This window comes from Nicotiana tomentosiformis, chromosome 6 (assembly GCF_000390325.3).
Source record: "Nicotiana tomentosiformis chromosome 6, ASM39032v3, whole genome shotgun sequence".
In the NCBI taxonomy this organism is placed as follows: Eukaryota; Viridiplantae; Streptophyta; class Magnoliopsida; order Solanales; family Solanaceae; genus Nicotiana; species Nicotiana tomentosiformis.
Window position 1 is genome coordinate 94260545 of NC_090817.1, and position 18826 is coordinate 94279370.

The 18826-nt window shown below is 38.6% G+C and overlaps 1 protein-coding gene across 1 annotated transcript; it reads left to right on the top strand.

Annotated features, from left to right (window-relative positions):
* Nucleotides 1-314: 314 nt before the first annotated feature.
* Nucleotides 315-18535, top strand: LOC104084794 (serine/threonine-protein phosphatase BSL3-like). The gene is made up of 21 exons (XM_009588745.4): nt 315-1436; nt 1666-1726; nt 1820-1898; nt 2166-2245; nt 2360-2454; nt 2533-2632; nt 7205-7274; nt 10224-10325; nt 10408-10489; nt 10587-10766; nt 11811-12069; nt 12169-12409; nt 12489-12659; nt 15669-15907; nt 16800-16884; nt 17002-17100; nt 17174-17373; nt 17452-17527; nt 17998-18133; nt 18233-18369; nt 18452-18535. The coding sequence occupies exons 1-21, from the start codon at nt 1037-1039 to the stop codon at nt 18533-18535; spliced, it is 2976 nt and encodes a 991-aa protein (XP_009587040.1). The 5' UTR covers nt 315-1036.
* The last annotated feature ends 291 nt before the right edge of the window (nt 18536-18826 follow it).

An 18826-nucleotide genomic window follows, 5' to 3' on the forward strand; every position in this document is an offset into this window, starting at 1 on the left:
TATAATCTACTAGATACTCATACACTTGTGACACCAGGTCTTGGCACACACTAGTAGAATTTTTGAATTTAATTATGTTCGTGTATTTTTTTTAATTTATCGGATCTTTTTATATTGTCTTAATTCTTGCAAGTTATAAGAGTTTAATTACTCGATTAATTTTTAAAAAGTTGAATATGTGTTTAAATCACTAGTTGACTTGCCTAGCTGTAGTGTTGGGCACCATCGCTATCTAAATAATATTTATTTATTTAACTTACAAAATTTATACTCATTGAAAATAGACCAGTAACTTGATAATCATGAACCATTATCTTTAGTCAAAGCCAATCTCTCATCCCATATGTATTCGTCAGGTTGAATCACTTTCATCCATCTCCACACGCGCCGCTCATGCGCGTCTCATTAAATCCTTCATTTTCACCCAATCAACGAGGGAACCCTTCCCGTTGAAATCGGAACCGGTTATCACCGTTAAAGCTGCTGTACCACATGCTGTAATATCTGCACGATCTGCATAAACACAGTGTAAATCTCGCTTCAGGACTTGTACCCTGAGAGGTAAAAATAAAGTCCAGTGTAGTCAGATTTCTTCATAGCCCTTAGACAGATGAGAGAGACAGAGATACTTTATGTGCAGAAAAATACGTATAAATCTATAGATACAGATAGATATACCTAAATGTGCGCCTATACATACATTTAAATATTCGTAGAGAGAGAGAGAACGAGTGATCGAGGATTGGACAGAGAAGAAGAGCGTTTTAGAGAGAGGAACTGTTTGGATTGTTATTCCTCGACCGCCTTGAAGTTTCTTCAGAAGAAGAAGAAGAAGAGAGAAGAAAAACTTAGACTTCTCTCTCTTTTGGTCTGTAATTTTCTCCTAAAATTTGGATGTTTTTGAAACAGAGGATCTGAATTTGTAATTTTCGACATTTGGGGTCTGAACTGGATTGGAAATGTTGATCCGAAATGCGCATGGTTGAGAATTGGAGCTCCGACAAGCTTAAGAATCTAGGGTTTGGAGGTGGGGGATATGGACGTGGATTCAGCGATGTCATCGGAATCCGATCACGATCAGAATAACGGCGCGTCGTCGGAGCAGCTAAACGGCCAGTCATCGGCTGGAGGATCTCCGCCGGAGACTCCTCAGGATCAGCAGCATCCGGCAACTTCTCAGCAGCAGCAGGGCAGTACTCCGGTGACGGGGCCGAGGTGTGCTCCGACGTACTCGGTGGTGCACGCTGTTCTAGAGAAGAAGGAGGATGGTCCAGGGCCGAGGTGTGGACATACCTTAACGGCTGTACCGGCGGTTGGAGAGGAGGGTAGCCCCAATTACATTGGTCCCAGGCTTATTCTCTTTGGTGGTGCAACTGCGCTTGAAGGGAATTCTGCTGCTTCAGGGACTCCTTCTGCTGCTGGAAGTGCTGGAATTCGTACGTTTCCTTGAAGTTTCCTATTTATCCAACTTGTACCCTTTTTTCTGGGCAATTTTTGGACTTGAGTAGGATATGGTATACTTTCCAGTTGTGTAGACTAAATGCAACGAGTGAAATGATTTTTACTGGTCTCAGAAAACCTCTGAATACAATGTTTATGCATAAAAAAGAAACAGAATTTGTTTTTTGTAGAATAATCAATTGATAGAAGAGATCTTAATTGCAGGTTTAGCAGGTGCTACAGCTGATGTGCACTGCTATGATGTTTTGACAAATAAATGGTCTAGGTAAGTGGCTATTGGTATCACTGATAAGCTACTTTCTATTTTGTGGTTTACTGAGAATGGATAAAGTATGTCTCTGCTTCTTAATGATCACAGGATGACTCCCATAGGAGAGCCACCCACGCCAAGGGCTGCTCATGTTGCTACAGCCGTTGGAACCATGGTTGTTATTCAGGTTGGTTTAAACTTATAGTATTTGTATTTAGCCCCTGTAGATTGCCATATTAACTTTTTGGATTTTGTCAGTTCTTTTGCTTTAGCCCAGTATTTCTTCTCTTTTTTGTATCAAAGCTGACTCTTTCCCCCTCTTGTACTTCTTGCATCTTTTTGATGCCTTTTTCTATAAAACTCATTACTTCATCAAAAACTTATAGTATTTTGTCTGGGGTGTCCATGATCATCTACTTCAGCTAATTAAGATGCTCTATATTATCCATCCCAGGGTGGAATTGGTCCAGCTGGTTTGTCAGCTGAGGATCTTCATGTTCTGGACCTTACACAACAACGCCCACGATGGCACAGGTTAGCATTTAGCAGTTCAAGTAATGACTTAGTTTCAGTGAACGTGGTGTATGCTGGTGAAGTGTGAAATATGGAAGTGCTGATCAACTACTGAGATAATTCTGGTCTTTTCAGGGTTGTGGTCCAAGGACCTGGTCCAGGGCCACGTTATGGCCATGTCATGGCTTTGGTAGGGCAAAGATATCTCATGGCTATTGGTGGAAATGATGGTCAGTCCCGTGAAAAAACCCTCCCCATTTTTAAGCATTTAAAGTTTAAGAAATAAAAAGTTGATCCATTATTTTCAGGAAAACGGCCTCTAGCGGATGTTTGGGCTTTGGACACAGCTGCCAAGCCATATGAATGGCGCAAATTGGAACCTGAGGGTGAAGGTCCACCTCCTTGCATGTAAATTTCATGATCGCTTTCTTGAAGATGTGTATTTTAGTTCCTCATTGAACATGACTTTCATATTCTCTTGTTACTTTTGACTGTATTCAATTTGCTTTTTTGAACTTTATGTTTTTTATTACATGGTGAAGAACATGAAGTTTTGTTTGTACATATCAATCAAAGAAGCAGCATGTGGTAAACAGTGGTAGTCTTCAGTGACTGTTTAGAATAAATCTGATCCCTTGACAAGGGAGGGATGGCCAACAGGTAACTCTCCCCTCCAACCACAAGGTTGGAGTTTCAAGTCACCAAGGGATGGCCAACAGGTAACTCTCCCCCCCAACCACAAGGTTGGAGTTTCAAGTCACCAAGGGGTCAAAGTGGGTAAGAGTTACTGTTGGGCTCCTTTTCCGGGGTTTGGTTGGGGGGCTATCCATATAAGAAAATGTACCTGATCTTTTGTACTCTATTCATAAAAGAAAATGCCTCATGGTCATTTCTTGAAGATAACTCTCCCCTCCAACCACAAGGTTGGAGTTTCAAGTCACCAAGGCAAAGTGGGAAAGAGTTACTGTTGGGCTCCTTTTCCGGGGTTTGGTTGGGGGGGTTATCCATATAAGAAAATGCAAGTGATCTTTTGTACTCTATTCATAAAAGAAAATGCCTCATGGTCATTTCTTGAGATACCTACATCGTGATGATTTTGTTATCTATACCCGAGTTCCAAGTCCAATAATCCAGCTTATTCTTTCTTTTTTTTTCCCTTAAGGGAGGGGGTGTCTTTATTTCTTTGGCTTATAAAAGTATGTGTTGACTTATGATGGATCATTGACATCTAAAAAGCTGGCCAGTTTCCGAGTGGTGTGTGCATTTGATGGCAGATAATTTAAGGAAATGAAATTGCATCATAGTTCATTGGTTTTGCTTGCGTATAAAGTAGGCAGAAAGTGAACCATCTTCTGGTGCACTTTTGCGATAGAGTTATTAGCTTTGTTCCTTTTCATTTTCAACAATATGTGAACGCTACCTGAAACAGTTGCAAAGTCCTCGACTGGTTGGAGGATAAAGAAGCTGGATACATGAAATAAAGAGCTGTAGAAGGTCACTCCGTATTTTCTTTTCTTGTTAATTTGAAAGGAATGAAATACGATACTTAAGTGTGTAGAAAATCCTTTGAGGAGAAGAGCTAGCAGCTCCCTTTTGTTTTTTATAAGCTTTTGGTGTTATAAAGATATTCCATATTGTATTTGATATAAACCATACTTACTACTGGAGGAAAAGAAACAACAAATGTTTTGAAGATACTAGCAGCTCATTCAAGTAGTTAAAATGAATTGTATTTTAAATCTTTAGTTTTGGTGTAAAGAGTCTTCTTTAGTAGATGCTGAATCTATTTTGCAATTTTTGGAAGCCTTGTAAAATACACAAGGGCCTGTAGCTTATAAATGCTGTTGCCTTTACATGTTGTACTGATGAATACAATGTTATAATTCTCTCGGAAAATAAAAACATACTTTGTGTGGGGACATGATATTGGGAAATTGCTTAGATCTTTTGACTTTTAAAAAGAAGTATTAAGCTTGTTATAGTTGTAAGTGCAATATAAGAGAAGATCACTTGAGATGGTTTGGTCATGTCCTAAGTTGACTTCTAGATGCACATTGAAGAAAGTTGTTTCAAAGACGTAGAATCTCTTGAAATTTGTGGAGACTTAGAGAAAAATAGGTCATAATGAAAGAAAATTATCCATATATGTGATACCAATTTGTTGGGATTGAGGCTTGGTCATATTGGTTAGCTCACTTTAGGTTCAATAATTTTTTGGAGTCTTTTACTAATGTTAGAAATTTGTTACTTTTTGAAACTTAGAGCCTTCTAGTGTTAGAGAACATAATTTTTTTAAATATTGTATAGAACGAGTCGAAATGAAGCGATTCGGATAGTGATAATTCATGTAGCCGGCTCAACTAACTTCATTTTGAGACTGAGTTGTTATATTGGTTAATTATTCCAATTAAAAAGTATTTTCCATGAGATTTAAATGTAGCTTTTAACGTAGCACGTGATGTGTGGATTAGGCACATGTCACGGGTTCAAGCCTTGGCGCAGACAAAAGCCTAGTATTTAAGTGGAGAATGTTAGGGGGCATTATCCATCGAATCTCAAATTGTGTGCCACTAGCCCTCGGGGATTTCTCGGCTATAAAACAAGAGTTTTCAATTTGGCTTTACTGGTGCGTAACACTAACTTCTTTTCCATACATATTAATGTTGACATGAGATAACTATGCGTGGAATTTGTTCGCTACACTCAAAAGAATCAAGAGGCATTACTACGTATTGTAAATAGACTTGTGAGGAAAATGACATTCCTTTTCTAGTATTGTCTTTAGAGTAGAGCAAATAGTCATATGTTTAAGAAGTAGTTCCTTTAAATCAAGATTTTAAAGTTGCAAAGTTTTTATACATTTTAAGTCACATGCTTTTTTATTTGTATCCTTGATCCTCTGTCAACATTTTGTTCACTTCCTTGTATTCGATGCTTTAGGTAACAGAGCGATTGACAAAGATGTCACACATCGTATTGGACTGGGGGTGGATGAAATAGAGGCTCGCATCCGGTGTTTTATGTGATAAGAATGTGTCACCAAAACTTAAGATTAAGTTCTACGGAGTGGTGGTTAGACCAACTATACTGTATGGGGCTGAGTGTTGGCCAATTAAGAACTCCCATATGTTCAAAAGATGAAAGTAGCAGAAATGAGGATGCTAAGATGGATGTGTGGGCATACCAGGAGAGATAAGATTAGACATGAAATTATTTGAGACAAAGTTGGAGTGGCCCCCGTGGAGGACAAAATACGGGAGTCGAGGCTGTGATGGTTCGGGCACGTGACGAGGAGAAGCACAAATGCTCTTGTTAGAAGGTGTGAGAGGTTGGTCATGGCAAGTTTGAAAAGAGGTAGAGGTAGGTCTAAGAAGTACAGAGAGGTGATTAGGCAGGACATGGCGCTGCTTCAGCTTGCTGAGTACATGACCCTTGATAGGAGGGTGTAAAGGTCGATAATTAGGGTAGAAGGTTAGTAAGTAGTCGAGAGTTTCCCCTTTCTTTACCGGTAGTATTAGTAGTACTCTTGTATTTTCATATTCGTAGATCCCTGTTATGTCCTATGATCTCGTGCGCTTTAGTTATCTTATTTTCCTGTTGTTATTGTTTGGTACTACTTCTTTTTCTTCTTCTTCCTTCTCTTCTTTTTTCTTTTTTCTTCTTCTTCTTCTTCTTCTTCTTCTTCCTTTCTCTTCCTTTTTCACCTTTTCTTGAGCCGAGGATCTATCAGAAACAACCTATCTACCTTCACGTGATAGGGACAAGGTCTGCGTACACGCTACCCTCCCCAGCCCCCACTTGTGGGATTATATTGGGTTTGTTGTTGTTGTTGTGCTTGTGCAGGAAAAATCAATAAATTGTTGACTTCATAAATCACATTCAAAAAATATGATGTTTTCGGAAGTGGTGGTGGTGGTTATTGTGCTTAAGCCTTGTTCAGAAAACCATACTGTATAGACTATTTCAGTAAAGATATATATACGACATTGACTTCAAAAAAGAGAAATTTGCTGAATTATTGGTATCAGCATTTCCGTGGATAAGTCCTTATTTTTGAAGAGGTAGATATGATGGAAATGTTGCCCTGGTATGATTTTAGGAAACTAAAACTTGAAATTCCACAAACTATTGCTACTATTTGATGGTTGAGTGGCTCAATTATGCACCTCGCTGGCATGTTCTTGGTTTCAAGTCAGTTTCAGTTGCTACTGACGGAGTTGCCATCTCTCTAGAATAGCATGTTTTCTTGCACCTACTTTTCTGTTTTCATACATGATGAGCGAAGCTCCTTTTCTGAGGTTTTAATAGTGAAGTAAAGGTACGAGTTTTCAATATTAATAAAACAAGTTAATCCTTCTGGTGATGTTTCTTATAAGTTTTTCGCTGACCTAGAAGAAAATAAAGAATTCAATGAAACAAAGAAGATATATCTTGGCATGTCTTCTAGGGAGTTTGATTGAGGCATAGGATAACAATATGGTCATTCTAGGTTCAAAATCCGCTACTACACTTACTGGGAGCCCATCTGCTGTAGTCATTATTGGCAGGTCTTTGTTACGTGTGCTTATATTGCAAATTGTCTTGGTTGATTAGTTTAGGTGCATGCTCGATGGCCCGGACACACCAATTTTGAAACATAAACATGACAAAGGCTCAAGCAGTGGGATGTACATTTTTTTCTTATCTGAAGATGGGTATTTGATGAACAGTTGTGACAGTTTGAGCATATGTTGGTCTCTTATTTTTTCAAAACTTCTACATTTTTTTAGCAAAGTCTCTTTAGACTGTACTGTTTGTTGAACTAAAGCTGTCGGAGTGCATTTTACACATTTGCATCTTCATCTATTCTGAATTTTGTTTGTGTATTCTCACTAGTTTCCTCTGGTGATGTCCAACTGAAGATAAATTCTTGTGAATCTAATCTGGTCCAAGTGTCCAGTAAAGTAATGAAGTCCTAATCTGCTCTTGTTACTTGGCTAGGTACGCAACTGCAAGTGCGCGATCTGATGGTCTTCTTCTGCTTTGTGGAGGGAGGGATGCCAATAGTGTGGTGAGCGAAGCATGCTTTCTGATGCAATAAGAAAAAATGATGGATTTTATACTGATTTACTTGTTCCCTTGGTTTTTATCATTAGCATTTTTACTTGCACGTAAAAGTTAGAAGGATATCTCGCTAGAAAGATTGTTCTCTTTCTAGAACAAATCATGCTTTCTTTGTCTCAGCCCTATCTCCTTCTCTCTCCTTCTCTGACTCCTCTTTATTTCCATTTCCTCACATAGAGTCATTCTCTTATTTTATTATGTGAATCACCTCTTCTAAAAAGTTTTGCTGCTAGGGAAGGGACTCTTTTATTCATTTACTTGTCTTTTCGGCATCCTCATATGTGAGACAAACTACCTCCTCAGCCAAGTGCATGCAAACTGCTTTTCTTATGATAGGTTGCATTGAGAGTCGAATTTGAAAAAATTGCTTAGGCGAGGACACCTTTGTTTAGTTAATTATGTCTGTAACCATTTTATGTGAACATCCTCTGTCTCTCTGCCCCAAATTTTGCTCATTTGTTTGGAGGGATGCCAATAGTGTGGTGAGCGAAGCATGCTTTCTGATGCAATAAGAAAAAATGATGGATTTTATACTGATTTACTTGTTCCCTTGGTTTTTATCATTAGCATTTTTACTTGCACGTAAAAGTTAGAAGGATATCTCGCTAGAAAGATTGTTCTCTTTCTAGAACAAATCATGCTTTCTTTGTCTCAGCCCTATCTCCTTCTCTCTCCTTCTCTGACTCCTCTTTATTTCCATTTCCTCACATAGAGTCATTCTCTTATTTTATTATGTGAATCACCTCTTCTAAAAAGTTTTGCTGCTAGGGAAGGGACTCTTTTATTCATTTACTTGTCTTTTCGGCATCCTCATATGTGAGACAAACTACCTCCTCAGCCAAGTGCATGCAAACTGCTTTTCTTATGATAGGTTGCATTGAGAGTCGAATTTGAAAAAATTGCTTAGGCGAGGACACCTTTGTTTAGTTAATTATGTCTGTAACCATTTTATGTGAACATCCTCTGTCTCTCTGCCCCAAATTTTGCTCATTTGTTTGGAGGTGCTTCACTTTTCCCATTTCGTGTACCTACTTAGTGGTTAATCGCTTTAATGGATAAACTTGGGTGGAGCTCTTTATCTTTCTCTTTTTTGTTAAATATACTCCTTTATTATTTCTATGGAGAACGACGTTTCTTATTACCTCACTTTTTTGTCATGTCCTCTCACCTTTCTAGCTTTGTCTCACGTCTCATGATTACACTCTGCAGATCTCCCTAATCTCTAGCCTTCTTGATCCCTACCTTGGTTGTACTCCATTGCATTGCCACCTTGTTCTCCCTGATCTACCCATCTGCCAACCTCTGCTGGGAAACCGTTTTCCCAGTGCCAGCCTTCCCCTCCCCCTTCCCTTCTCTGGTACCTAACACAATCCTTATTCCATGATCCCTGCAACATTCTGCTTGGTGATACCCTATTAGTCTGCAGCCCCTCTGCTTTGCCGCTTTGACTTATGTGTGGTAGAACCTAGCCTTACATTTGGGGAAAAGTTCATCGCCAAAATAAGGATCCCCACCCAAGAACCTTGTGAAAGAAGAAGAAGATTTGATCTATTCACAATTGGCTGTATATGCAGTAAAATCTTAAGGACATGTAAAAAGAAATTGTCAGAGTACAAAACTTTGTTTCCCACAATGCCTGCTCAACTAAATGTTTGATTGTGTTATAGCCTTTAATGTTGCGGAAAATGCGACTTCTTCTCATACTTTGAGACATCCATTGGTGGATTTGCTTATTGAAGAGAAAGCTGATTTTCATCTAGAGCAGTCTGTTTTATTGGTTGTAAGTATTTTCGTTGTCTCTTTCTGGTTTATAAAAGGCATATGAGTGCAAAGCTAGTTAAGAAAGGGGAGAGAGGACCAAAAAGAGGGTTATGTGGTCCATAAAATAAGGGGAAGTGTGCTAGTAACTAGAGGAGTGTAAAGTCCTACCTTAGTCCCTAAATGCTTTGCCAAAAACTTATGATCGAAATCTCATATCATTTTGACCTTTTGTTTTATTTGTTTTTCAGTAGGTTATGACGTTTGCCTCTCAAACTACATTTCTAAAGACATTTCCTCTAACTTAAGCTTAATATTGCAAAGCCTTTTTTTTCGCTATAAAATTAAGGACATAAGAGTGAAAAGAGAGATTTCCATGATTTGTATTTTCTGAAGTTTGTGTTGAGCATTGTAATTTGATGTGATATCTTGTTATCATATCATCTTTTAGATACTTCCAACTATTGTTTCTGTACTCTTTCGCTAACTCACTTAAAAATAACAGACTTAGCAACTATCTTTTCCGGATTTCTATGCCCAAGAAACTGTCAGTGAAAGATGATGCCGTGTTGAGCTTCATCCACTTAAACATAGCAATAACAATTTGAGTGGTGGAGCGGATTGGTGATTTGAGATTAATGAACAATGGATGTCTGGGGCTTGAGGTTAAGGAAGTATATGCAGCATGGTTTGATGGTACTTCAGAAAACCGTGTTTTCAACTTCCACCATGTGATTGGTTTAGTTGGATACTCAAAAGGTTATGGGGATTATAGTGCAATGATGCAGGGCAGAAATTTTTTTGTACCGACTATATGAGTACGTATATGGGGTTGCGTAAGTGTCCAGTGCAGTGTTTGATTTTTGGTATTCTTAATGTATTCTTTAGAGCCATAAAGTATCCACACCTATACTACACCTGTTTGACATGGGTTCGTCAAAACAGATTTGAAGATCCATGTAACATAAGTGATGAACTCAAGAGTTGTGTTTTTTTTATTGCTCTTTCATCTTCTTTTGGTATAATTGTTAATTGGATGGGGCCCCGAGCTTTTAAATTGTTACTTCCTCGTATGCTCTTGCGCTCATTGGTTGATTGTACTTGTACTTACTTTTCCCACTGCTTTGTTCATCCACAGCCACTGGCCAGCGCATATGGACTTGCCAAGCATAGAGATGGGCGCTGGGAATGGGCCATTGCTCCTGGTGTGTCACCATCCTCTAGATATCAACATGCTGCTGTACGTGTTTGTTTCATTCCTTTGATCAACTGCATACTTTCACATGGATACGGTATTTATCAATTACGTTCTGATATTATAGGTTTTTGTTAATGCTCGGCTCCATGTATCTGGAGGGGCACTTGGTGGTGGACGCATGGTGGAGGATTCATCTAGTATAGCAGGTATTTTTTGCTTTTGGTCGATACATAGTAGAGATAACACTTTTTGCACTGTTATGTTCATCCCTCACTATTATGGTTCTTTACCCCCTTTTGGCAGTTCTTGATACTGCCGCAGGAGTGTGGTGTGACACGAAGTCTGTTGTCACTAGTCCTAGAACTGGCAGATACAGTGCAGACGCAGCTGGGGGAGATGCTGCAGTTGAATTGACCAGACGTTGTAGACATGCGGCTGCTGCTGTTGGTGACTTGATATTTATTTATGGTGGTCTGCGTGGTGGTAAGACTATAAGATAGACATCAATCAATGTTCTTATATTTGCTTTCAAGTTTGATTTCAGATGACAGTCATTCTTACTTTTTCTTGGAATAGTAAAGTAACTAGCTGGCCAGAACTGTGAAAAAAAGAAATTGTAAAGTAACTAAAAGTATCTTCTATCTTCTTTCTTCGGCTCCAGGGCTGGTTCAGGATGTGCTATGGTTTAGGCATTCATAAGTGGTCTTCACTAGCTAAATCCCGTTCTCTAGTGTGCATATAGCCTGTTAGAATAAAGGTTTTCATGAAGCACACTCATGCTGGTTCCTGTGTCTTTCATCGGTGTAACGCTTATCCTGCCACTGGTGCATAGCAAGTTATCTGACTCAGTAATTAGATATCACTGAAAAATAAACTCACATTGTCACTTTTCAAGTACTGTATTATTATTATTATACCTTTCTTGGCCTTTTGGCTAAGATCAAGTGCTGAATTAATGGAGGGCCTATTCCAGTCGGGTGTAAAAGGATTTCATTCAAGAGTTTTAGAACTGGTCCACTTTAGCTGTAATGATGTGGTGCAACTCATACTGATAAGTAATGTTTGCACGTAGATGAACAACTTTCTCTGTTCAAAAAATTTTAATAACTGCACTGAGGCCAGACAAGAGAGGGTAGCTCAATTGGCAAAGGTTGAGGGACTTGTGTCTTAGGTCATAGGTTCGAGCCTTGCGCCAAGCGAACTAACTCTGGTATTTAAGTGGAGAAGGTTCCCGAGTTCCGGACACTGCGGTGTGCCTAGAGGGTTGGCTCAAAACGGATTTTTCGGTCATAAAAAAAGAGAGGGTTGCTCAAGTGGCAAGCACCCTCCACTTCCAACATTTACGGTTGTGGGTTTGAGTCACCATGTTACTCTGTCAGATGTGAAAATCATACAGGCTCAATTGTATCTGTTGCATGTTTCCAACTGTAAGGAAAAAAAAAGTGTAATGAAAATGCCTTGGGAGAAGTTATTCAGATCACCTCTTGGTTCCTGCAACAAGTTTAGTCCTGCTGTGTTTTTTTGCAGGGGTATTGCTAGATGACTTGCTTGTTGCCGAAGACTTGGCCGCTGCTGAAACAACTAGTGCAGCTTCTTCACATGCAGCAGCTGCAGCTGCTGGGAGGATAGCAGGAAGGTATGGGTTTGGTGATGAAAGAACAAGGCAAACAGACCCTGAGGTAGTTAATGATGGCTCAGTTGTACTGGGAACTCCTGTTGCACCCCCTATAAATGGTGATATGTATTCTGATATAAGCACTGAAAATGCGACGCTTCAAGGATCTCGGTGAGTTTGCAGTTGCATAGGAACGACAGCATCTGCTATCTGTTTTATGTTAATTGTATGATTAGTTTCTAAAGATCTATCTTGTGGTTTGTTTTGCAGGAGACTCATCAAAGGTGTTGAATATCTAGTGGAGGCTTCTGCCGCAGAAGCTGAGGCTATTACTGCCACCTTAGCAGCTGCAAAAGCTCGACAACAAAGTAATGGAGAAGTTGAACTTCCAGACAGAGATCGTGGAGCAGAGGCAACGCCAAGTGGAAAACAGGCGCCGTCTTTGATCAAGCCCGATTCTGTCTTATCAAATAATTCTGCCCCAGCTGGAGTCCGGCTACATCACCGTGCTGTCAGTGCTCAAATCCTTAATGCTATGTTAGTTTTGGTGCTCATAAGGTTGACTAATGATGTGCCTTAATGCATTGAAGGTGGTTGTAGCTGCAGAGACTGGTGGAGCTCTTGGTGGCATGGTACGACAGCTTTCGATTGATCAGTTCGAAAATGAAGGCAGGCGAGTCAGTTATGGAACCCCAGAAAATGCAACAGCAGCAAGAAAACTATTGGATCGTCAAATGTCCATCAACAGTGTTCCCAAAAAGGTAAATGATTTGTCTCTAGATGCATAGCCTGATTACATATCACAATGTGGCTTACCATTATTTGTCTGATGTGTTATTCATGCAAGTAAAAAGGGTAAACTCCTTGCAGTTAGTGCATAACGTTTTCTACATAAGTTGCTGCGTTGTTCAGATCCAGTGTATTTTGCTCTTGCCTCTTTTTCTTTGGGTGTAGTTGTCTGAAGGACCATGTGTAACATCTAACAGCTAGATATCGAAACGGCCCTATTTGGTAGCGCAAAAGTAACCCCCCCCCCCCCCCCCCCCCCCAACAAACAACACACACACACACAGCATAGCTCTATAGCAGGAGGAAGAGGTGACTGTCGTAATGCACAAATTTGGAGGAATAGCTGTTTTGTCATTTATTTATTAGTTTTTTTTCCCTGGAGAAATGCAGCTACCAAATAGAGGTCAGAGTTAAAAATGAAAATGCATATGGTGGAAAGGTTTATGTGGTTCTTTAAAGCAAAATCTGAAACTAATGTCAGACTGCTCATGTCTTACTCCTATCATTTTAATTTCTTCTTAAAGAATTTACCTGTATTTTGCCTCTAGTGAAAAGCAGTGTTCTACCAATTCCCTGCCTCAAGTTAACAATTACTTTAGTGTCTAGTAGGATTGGATTTTGAAAATATGATAGATCATATTGTACGCGTCTTATCTTTGAGTCGGAGAGCGGAAAAAAGGAGAGGAGTGTCTTGAAGATACCACAGTTACTTTTCTTTCATCTTTCAAGACCGTCAAACCTTCAAAAGAATTGAAACAGATCAAAATTGTACCTTCCAGACTTAATAATAGAAGGATCGGGCAAAAATATGCTAGGTTAGGTCTTTAACCATATGCTTTTCATCGAAGAATGTGAGACCGCTCACCATCACTGATCCTATTGTCAGCTCTTTTCGTTGATTGAAGGTTTCATTTTTTCATTATATCTCCCATCCAACAACCTAACCTTAGGTTTGCAATGACCGTGGTTGCATCTAAATTCCTATTTAATGTTAAAGAAAAAGATTTGCTGATAGCTAAGTGAGGATGCTTCTTTCAGCATGAGCTGACCCTTTCAGAACAGGTTAAGAATGGGCGCAACTATTAGAGCCAGAATTCATCCAGGTTCGATTAATCATGAAGTGAGGAAAGAAGAAAAATCCAAAAAGAATTTTTAGAAGCAGCAAATTGAAACTTTTGCTGCTTCATCTACGGAATTTGGCTCCAACCATAGAAGTGAGTATAACTCTAGGTCTCTAGATATATTCAGAGCCATGAATATACACTAACGATACGTTAGGGATACACTAAAATATAGAGGATACACTTTATATATAAAATTTATACAATGTAATAGTATATATACAATTTTTATAATATACACTGAAAAATACAGGATACACTTTATATGCAAAATTTATACAATGTAATAGTGTATATATAATTTTTATACATTGTAAAACAGTCTATATACAATTTTTATAATAACATTAAACAAAATGTAATTATATACATATAACGGTGCATATACAACTTTTATACACTGTGTATATAAAACTTTTATATGAAATTGCATTGTATCTTCCAAACACCATTAAAATTTTAACTCACCACCAATACCCACTTCAAAAGATATGTACTTATAAAATATATTTAGGACCTGAAAAAGAAGATGATGAAGAACAAGCAATCACATAACAAAAATAAGAAGCAAATATGTGTTTCTCCTTTTTTTAAGTAACAACTCAAAATTACAAAATGAATCAATAAGAAAAGAAATGAATATAAGGAAAGGGGAGGATGTTAAGTGAATTGTGCTAGTGGAAAAATGCATGTCCAAATTTATACAAGTGTAAAAGACACTTGCTAACTACTAAGTAACCAAAAAAAAATATATATAAATGCAAATGGAAGAGAGAGAAAAGTAAAAGGTGTGGGGAAAAGGAAAAGTTCTAGGGAAGGGAACTATACCTTGGGATACGTAGAAAAAGAAAAAAAGTTAGGGAACTACAGCTTGGGTAGAGAAAAACCAGGGTTCCAAGAGGAGGAGAATCTATGTATTGAGAAAAGTGGATACAACTTGTCAATAAATTGGGCCTAAAGGTTATTTCGGGTCAATGAGGAAAACATGGGCTAATAAAATTTTTGGAAGGCTATAAAGCGTCATTTCCTCAAAATCATATGTGCCGGACCTGGTCCAGTGGGCTTGTGTGTAGATCTTGTGGAAATGACACCAGGTAGTCGCTTTTAAGCATGATGCTTAAAATATATTCACAGTTTACAATAATTTAAAGATTCGCTCAAATTTCAGGATATGATGTCCTAAAGTTTAAACTTCAAGACATCGTATCCTAAAGTTCGAAAATTGTGTCCAGAAATTTGAATCTTATGTCCTGGATTTAAATTAGTAGTTCAGAAATTTAGGACACTTAGTCTTGAATTTCAAATTAGCAGCTCAAAAATTTAGGACACTATGTCTTGAATTTCAAAATAACAACTCAAAAACTTAGGATACAAAAATTTAGGATACTTAGTCCTGAAGTTTGGGTAAATTGACTAATATTTAAATGCATTGTAAACTATAGATATATTTGAAGTGAGTATAACTCTAGGTCTCTAAGAAGTTGTATGAAGAACTGGAGAGTAAAAGTGTGTAACAATACTTTGAAGGGAAGAAAGAGAGGGAGAATAATATTTTTATTTCCTTCTTTGTGTCTTGTGGCCTTGTAGGGTGAGTTCAGAGGGTTTTTTTCTTTTTCTTTTTTTTTTTTTGGGGGGGGGGAGGAGGGGTGTGGGGACCAGAGGTGGGGTTGCGATACAATTGGACTGCGTTGATTCAATCAGGGTAATTAGTCCATAACCATTCTGAATCTCAAGCAGAGACTTACCTGTTCTGTACTAAATGTAACTGCCATCATCTTTATAACTTAATCTGTTATTTTCGTATGAAGACAAATAACTGCATTTTGTTAGTTATATCATTTCTTTTCCTTACTGTCTCAGGTGATTGCCCATCTTTTGAAGCCTCGTGGCTGGAAGCCGCCTGTTCGGCGGCAATTTTTCTTGGACTGCAATGAGATGGCTGATCTTTGTGACAGTGCCGAAAGGATATTTGCGAGTGAACCTAGCGTTTTACAGCTTAGGGCTCCTATTAAGATATTTGGTGACTTGCATGGGCAATTTGGGGATCTTATGCGTCTTTTCGATGAGTATGGTTCCCCATCGACTGCTGGGGATATATCGTAAGTGCCTTGACTCAATCTTGCTTCTACCTGTTTTATTTTCTGTCCAAGCCCTTTGACAGCATAAATTCCTTGGATTGCAGTATTTTTTCGATTTACCCTCTTTTTATTTTGAATGGATATTTTTATTGAAAATTGCGGGGTCGCAGTTTGCTCGTGTTGTAACTGTCTGGTGTCTCGGTAGGGCTATCAGAATTCTGATTTTGATTTTATGGAAAACGGTCATATTTACCCCTCTGCTTTTGAGAGTTGTTCATATCTACCCTCCATTTGAGTATTCGACTGTGTATAGCCCTACCGTTACACATTTGAACACAAATACCACTCAGCCGTTAAGGGACCCGGACCCATCATTAAAATCAACAAGTGGAGGGCCAATACATATTTTAAAACATCCGGTTCATTTGCCCAAACCCATTATCCGACCCATATGAAAATCTGTTTTAATTCATATTGTTTACAAGGTCTGAATTATCCCCAATTGCTCAAATTAGGAATAATAATTGTACTTTCTCATCTTGGCTGTGTTTCTCCGCCATATACTGTGATTTTGTGCAATGGAACCATTTGATTATAAAATCCTGTAGTTGTCTTCAATTGAAGGGAAAAGATGAGACCAATAAACCTCTTGGTAAAAGTTATGTAGCATAACCAAATATCCTATGTAGAAGATTATGTAGCCTTTATACATCAAAACTAATATTCTAAGTGACTTACTCGGTCTCAGGTGAGGCTGTCACAGTATTCTCTTGGTGTCTATTTGCTGTCTCTCATGTCCTTCTGACTCCTGCAGACTTGTACCATTTTTTGGATTGATCTATCAGTTAGATCAGTTTGATGTGTCAAGATTTGTTCTTTTAGTTTGATACTAATTTTGGTAAGTGAATACCAGGTATATTGACTACCTATTCTTAGGAGATTATGTTGACAGAGGCCAGCACAGTTTGGAAACGATAACTCTTCTTCTTGCTTTAAAGGTACCTCTTGTATCTAATTCTTCTTGCTTTAGAGGTACCTCTTATATCTGGATGTTTGCTATGCTTTCAACTTCTTAGTTACTCTGTGATTTTGATGATCATAAATTGATGCTTTAGGTTGAGTATCCCCTCAATGTACATCTAATTCGTGGGAACCATGAAGCTGCAGATATTAATGCGCTTTTCGGCTTTCGAATTGAGTGCATCGAACGGATGGTATGTTATGATTTACTGGGTGAAGCTTGTCCTTGCCGTCCAAGCTGGATACTGATGTCCATTTATGCAACAGGGTGAGCGAGATGGAATTTGGGCATGGCATCGATTTAATAGATTGTTCAACTGGCTACCTCTGGCAGCATTAATCGAGAAAAAGATAATCTGTATGCATGGTGGTATTGGAAGGTCAATTAATCATGTTGAACAAATAGAAAATATCCAGCGTCCTATCACTATGGATGCTGGCTCAATTGTTCTTATGGATTTATTGTGGTTAGTCTCTCTCTTCTCTTGTGCTTCCTTCATTGACTTTACATACTCATATTTTCTCACATCAGTGTGTGTTTCTAGGTCTGACCCAACAGAAAATGATAGCGTTGAAGGATTAAGACCAAATGCAAGAGGTCCAGGGTTGGTCACTTTTGGGGTGAGTAATTTTCATTCCGTATCAATTTCAGTGAGTTAATTTTCTCTTGATCTTGTTTTGGGGTAGTGGAATCTTTTGTTTTCGTTCAACTATTGTCTCTTATTTTGGGAAGCTGCAACATTCTTATTAGTTAACTGGAGTTACTTAAAAGGGCCCAGTACAGAAAGATATGATATTTCAAACATACAGTTAAGATTGACATTCTATGGGCTGTCATTTTCTTGAGTTTGTTTTGTGCAATTGCAGCCCCTTCCATCTTAGTAAGTTGGATGTTTTTAATTTCTATGTCCAAGCTCTTTTCATTCAAGACAATTGAACTCACAAGTCCTTGAAGTCACTTATCTGTTTTCTGAACTGGAGTTTTGGTACTTCAGTTTATGTGGTGCTTGAATATGAGATATCACTGCTATCCTGATGTAGTTTCTCAGGCATTTCCTGTCGCACTAATGTAAGCACTTGCATACATGCAGCCTGATCGTGTGATGGAATTCTGCAACAACAATGATCTTCAACTGATAGTCCGGGCACATGAATGTGTGATGGATGGATTTGAACGATTTGCTCAGGGACATTTAATTACACTTTTCTCAGCCACTAATTACTGTGGTATGATGTTAAATTTTTTGGATGTTTGGAGGTTTTCTACTTTATATATATGATTTATCTTTATGCAAAATATTTGTGTTCTTTTTTCCCTTTCTATAGGTACTGCTAATAATGCTGGTGCTATCTTGGTATTGGGTAGAGATCTTGTTGTAGTTCCGAAACTTATTCACCCGTTGCCGCCAGCAACATCTCCTGAAACTTCACCAGAGCGGCATATAGAGGACACTTGGATGCAGGTTTGTTATTTCCAGATCTTCTTCGACCCACATATTCTCTGCTTTAATGTGTATCTAATCAGTCTTACAATTGTTGGGATAGGAGCTAAATGCTAACAGACCACCTACACCAACTAGAGGACGTCCTCAAGTTGCCAACGATCGAGGTTCTCTCACTTGGATTTAGAATATAGTTCGATTATTTTGCTATACTTCCAGGCTCATGCTAACATGTAGGATTTCCAGTGATATGTACATAGCACGACACCATTCACAGAGTTCCGTGGAGATGCTTATCCTATTGAAAAGCTGAATGCTTGAGGCACCTTGGGGATTCTTCCACAAGAAAACATACTTTCAGAGAATCAGATTTAGATATTGGAGGTTGCAAGCGCATGGTCAATTCATCAGTTCGGGGTTTCCAATAGTTGCCCTTTGTACAGCGAGCCAGAAGAGGTAGAAGGATTTTATCATGATG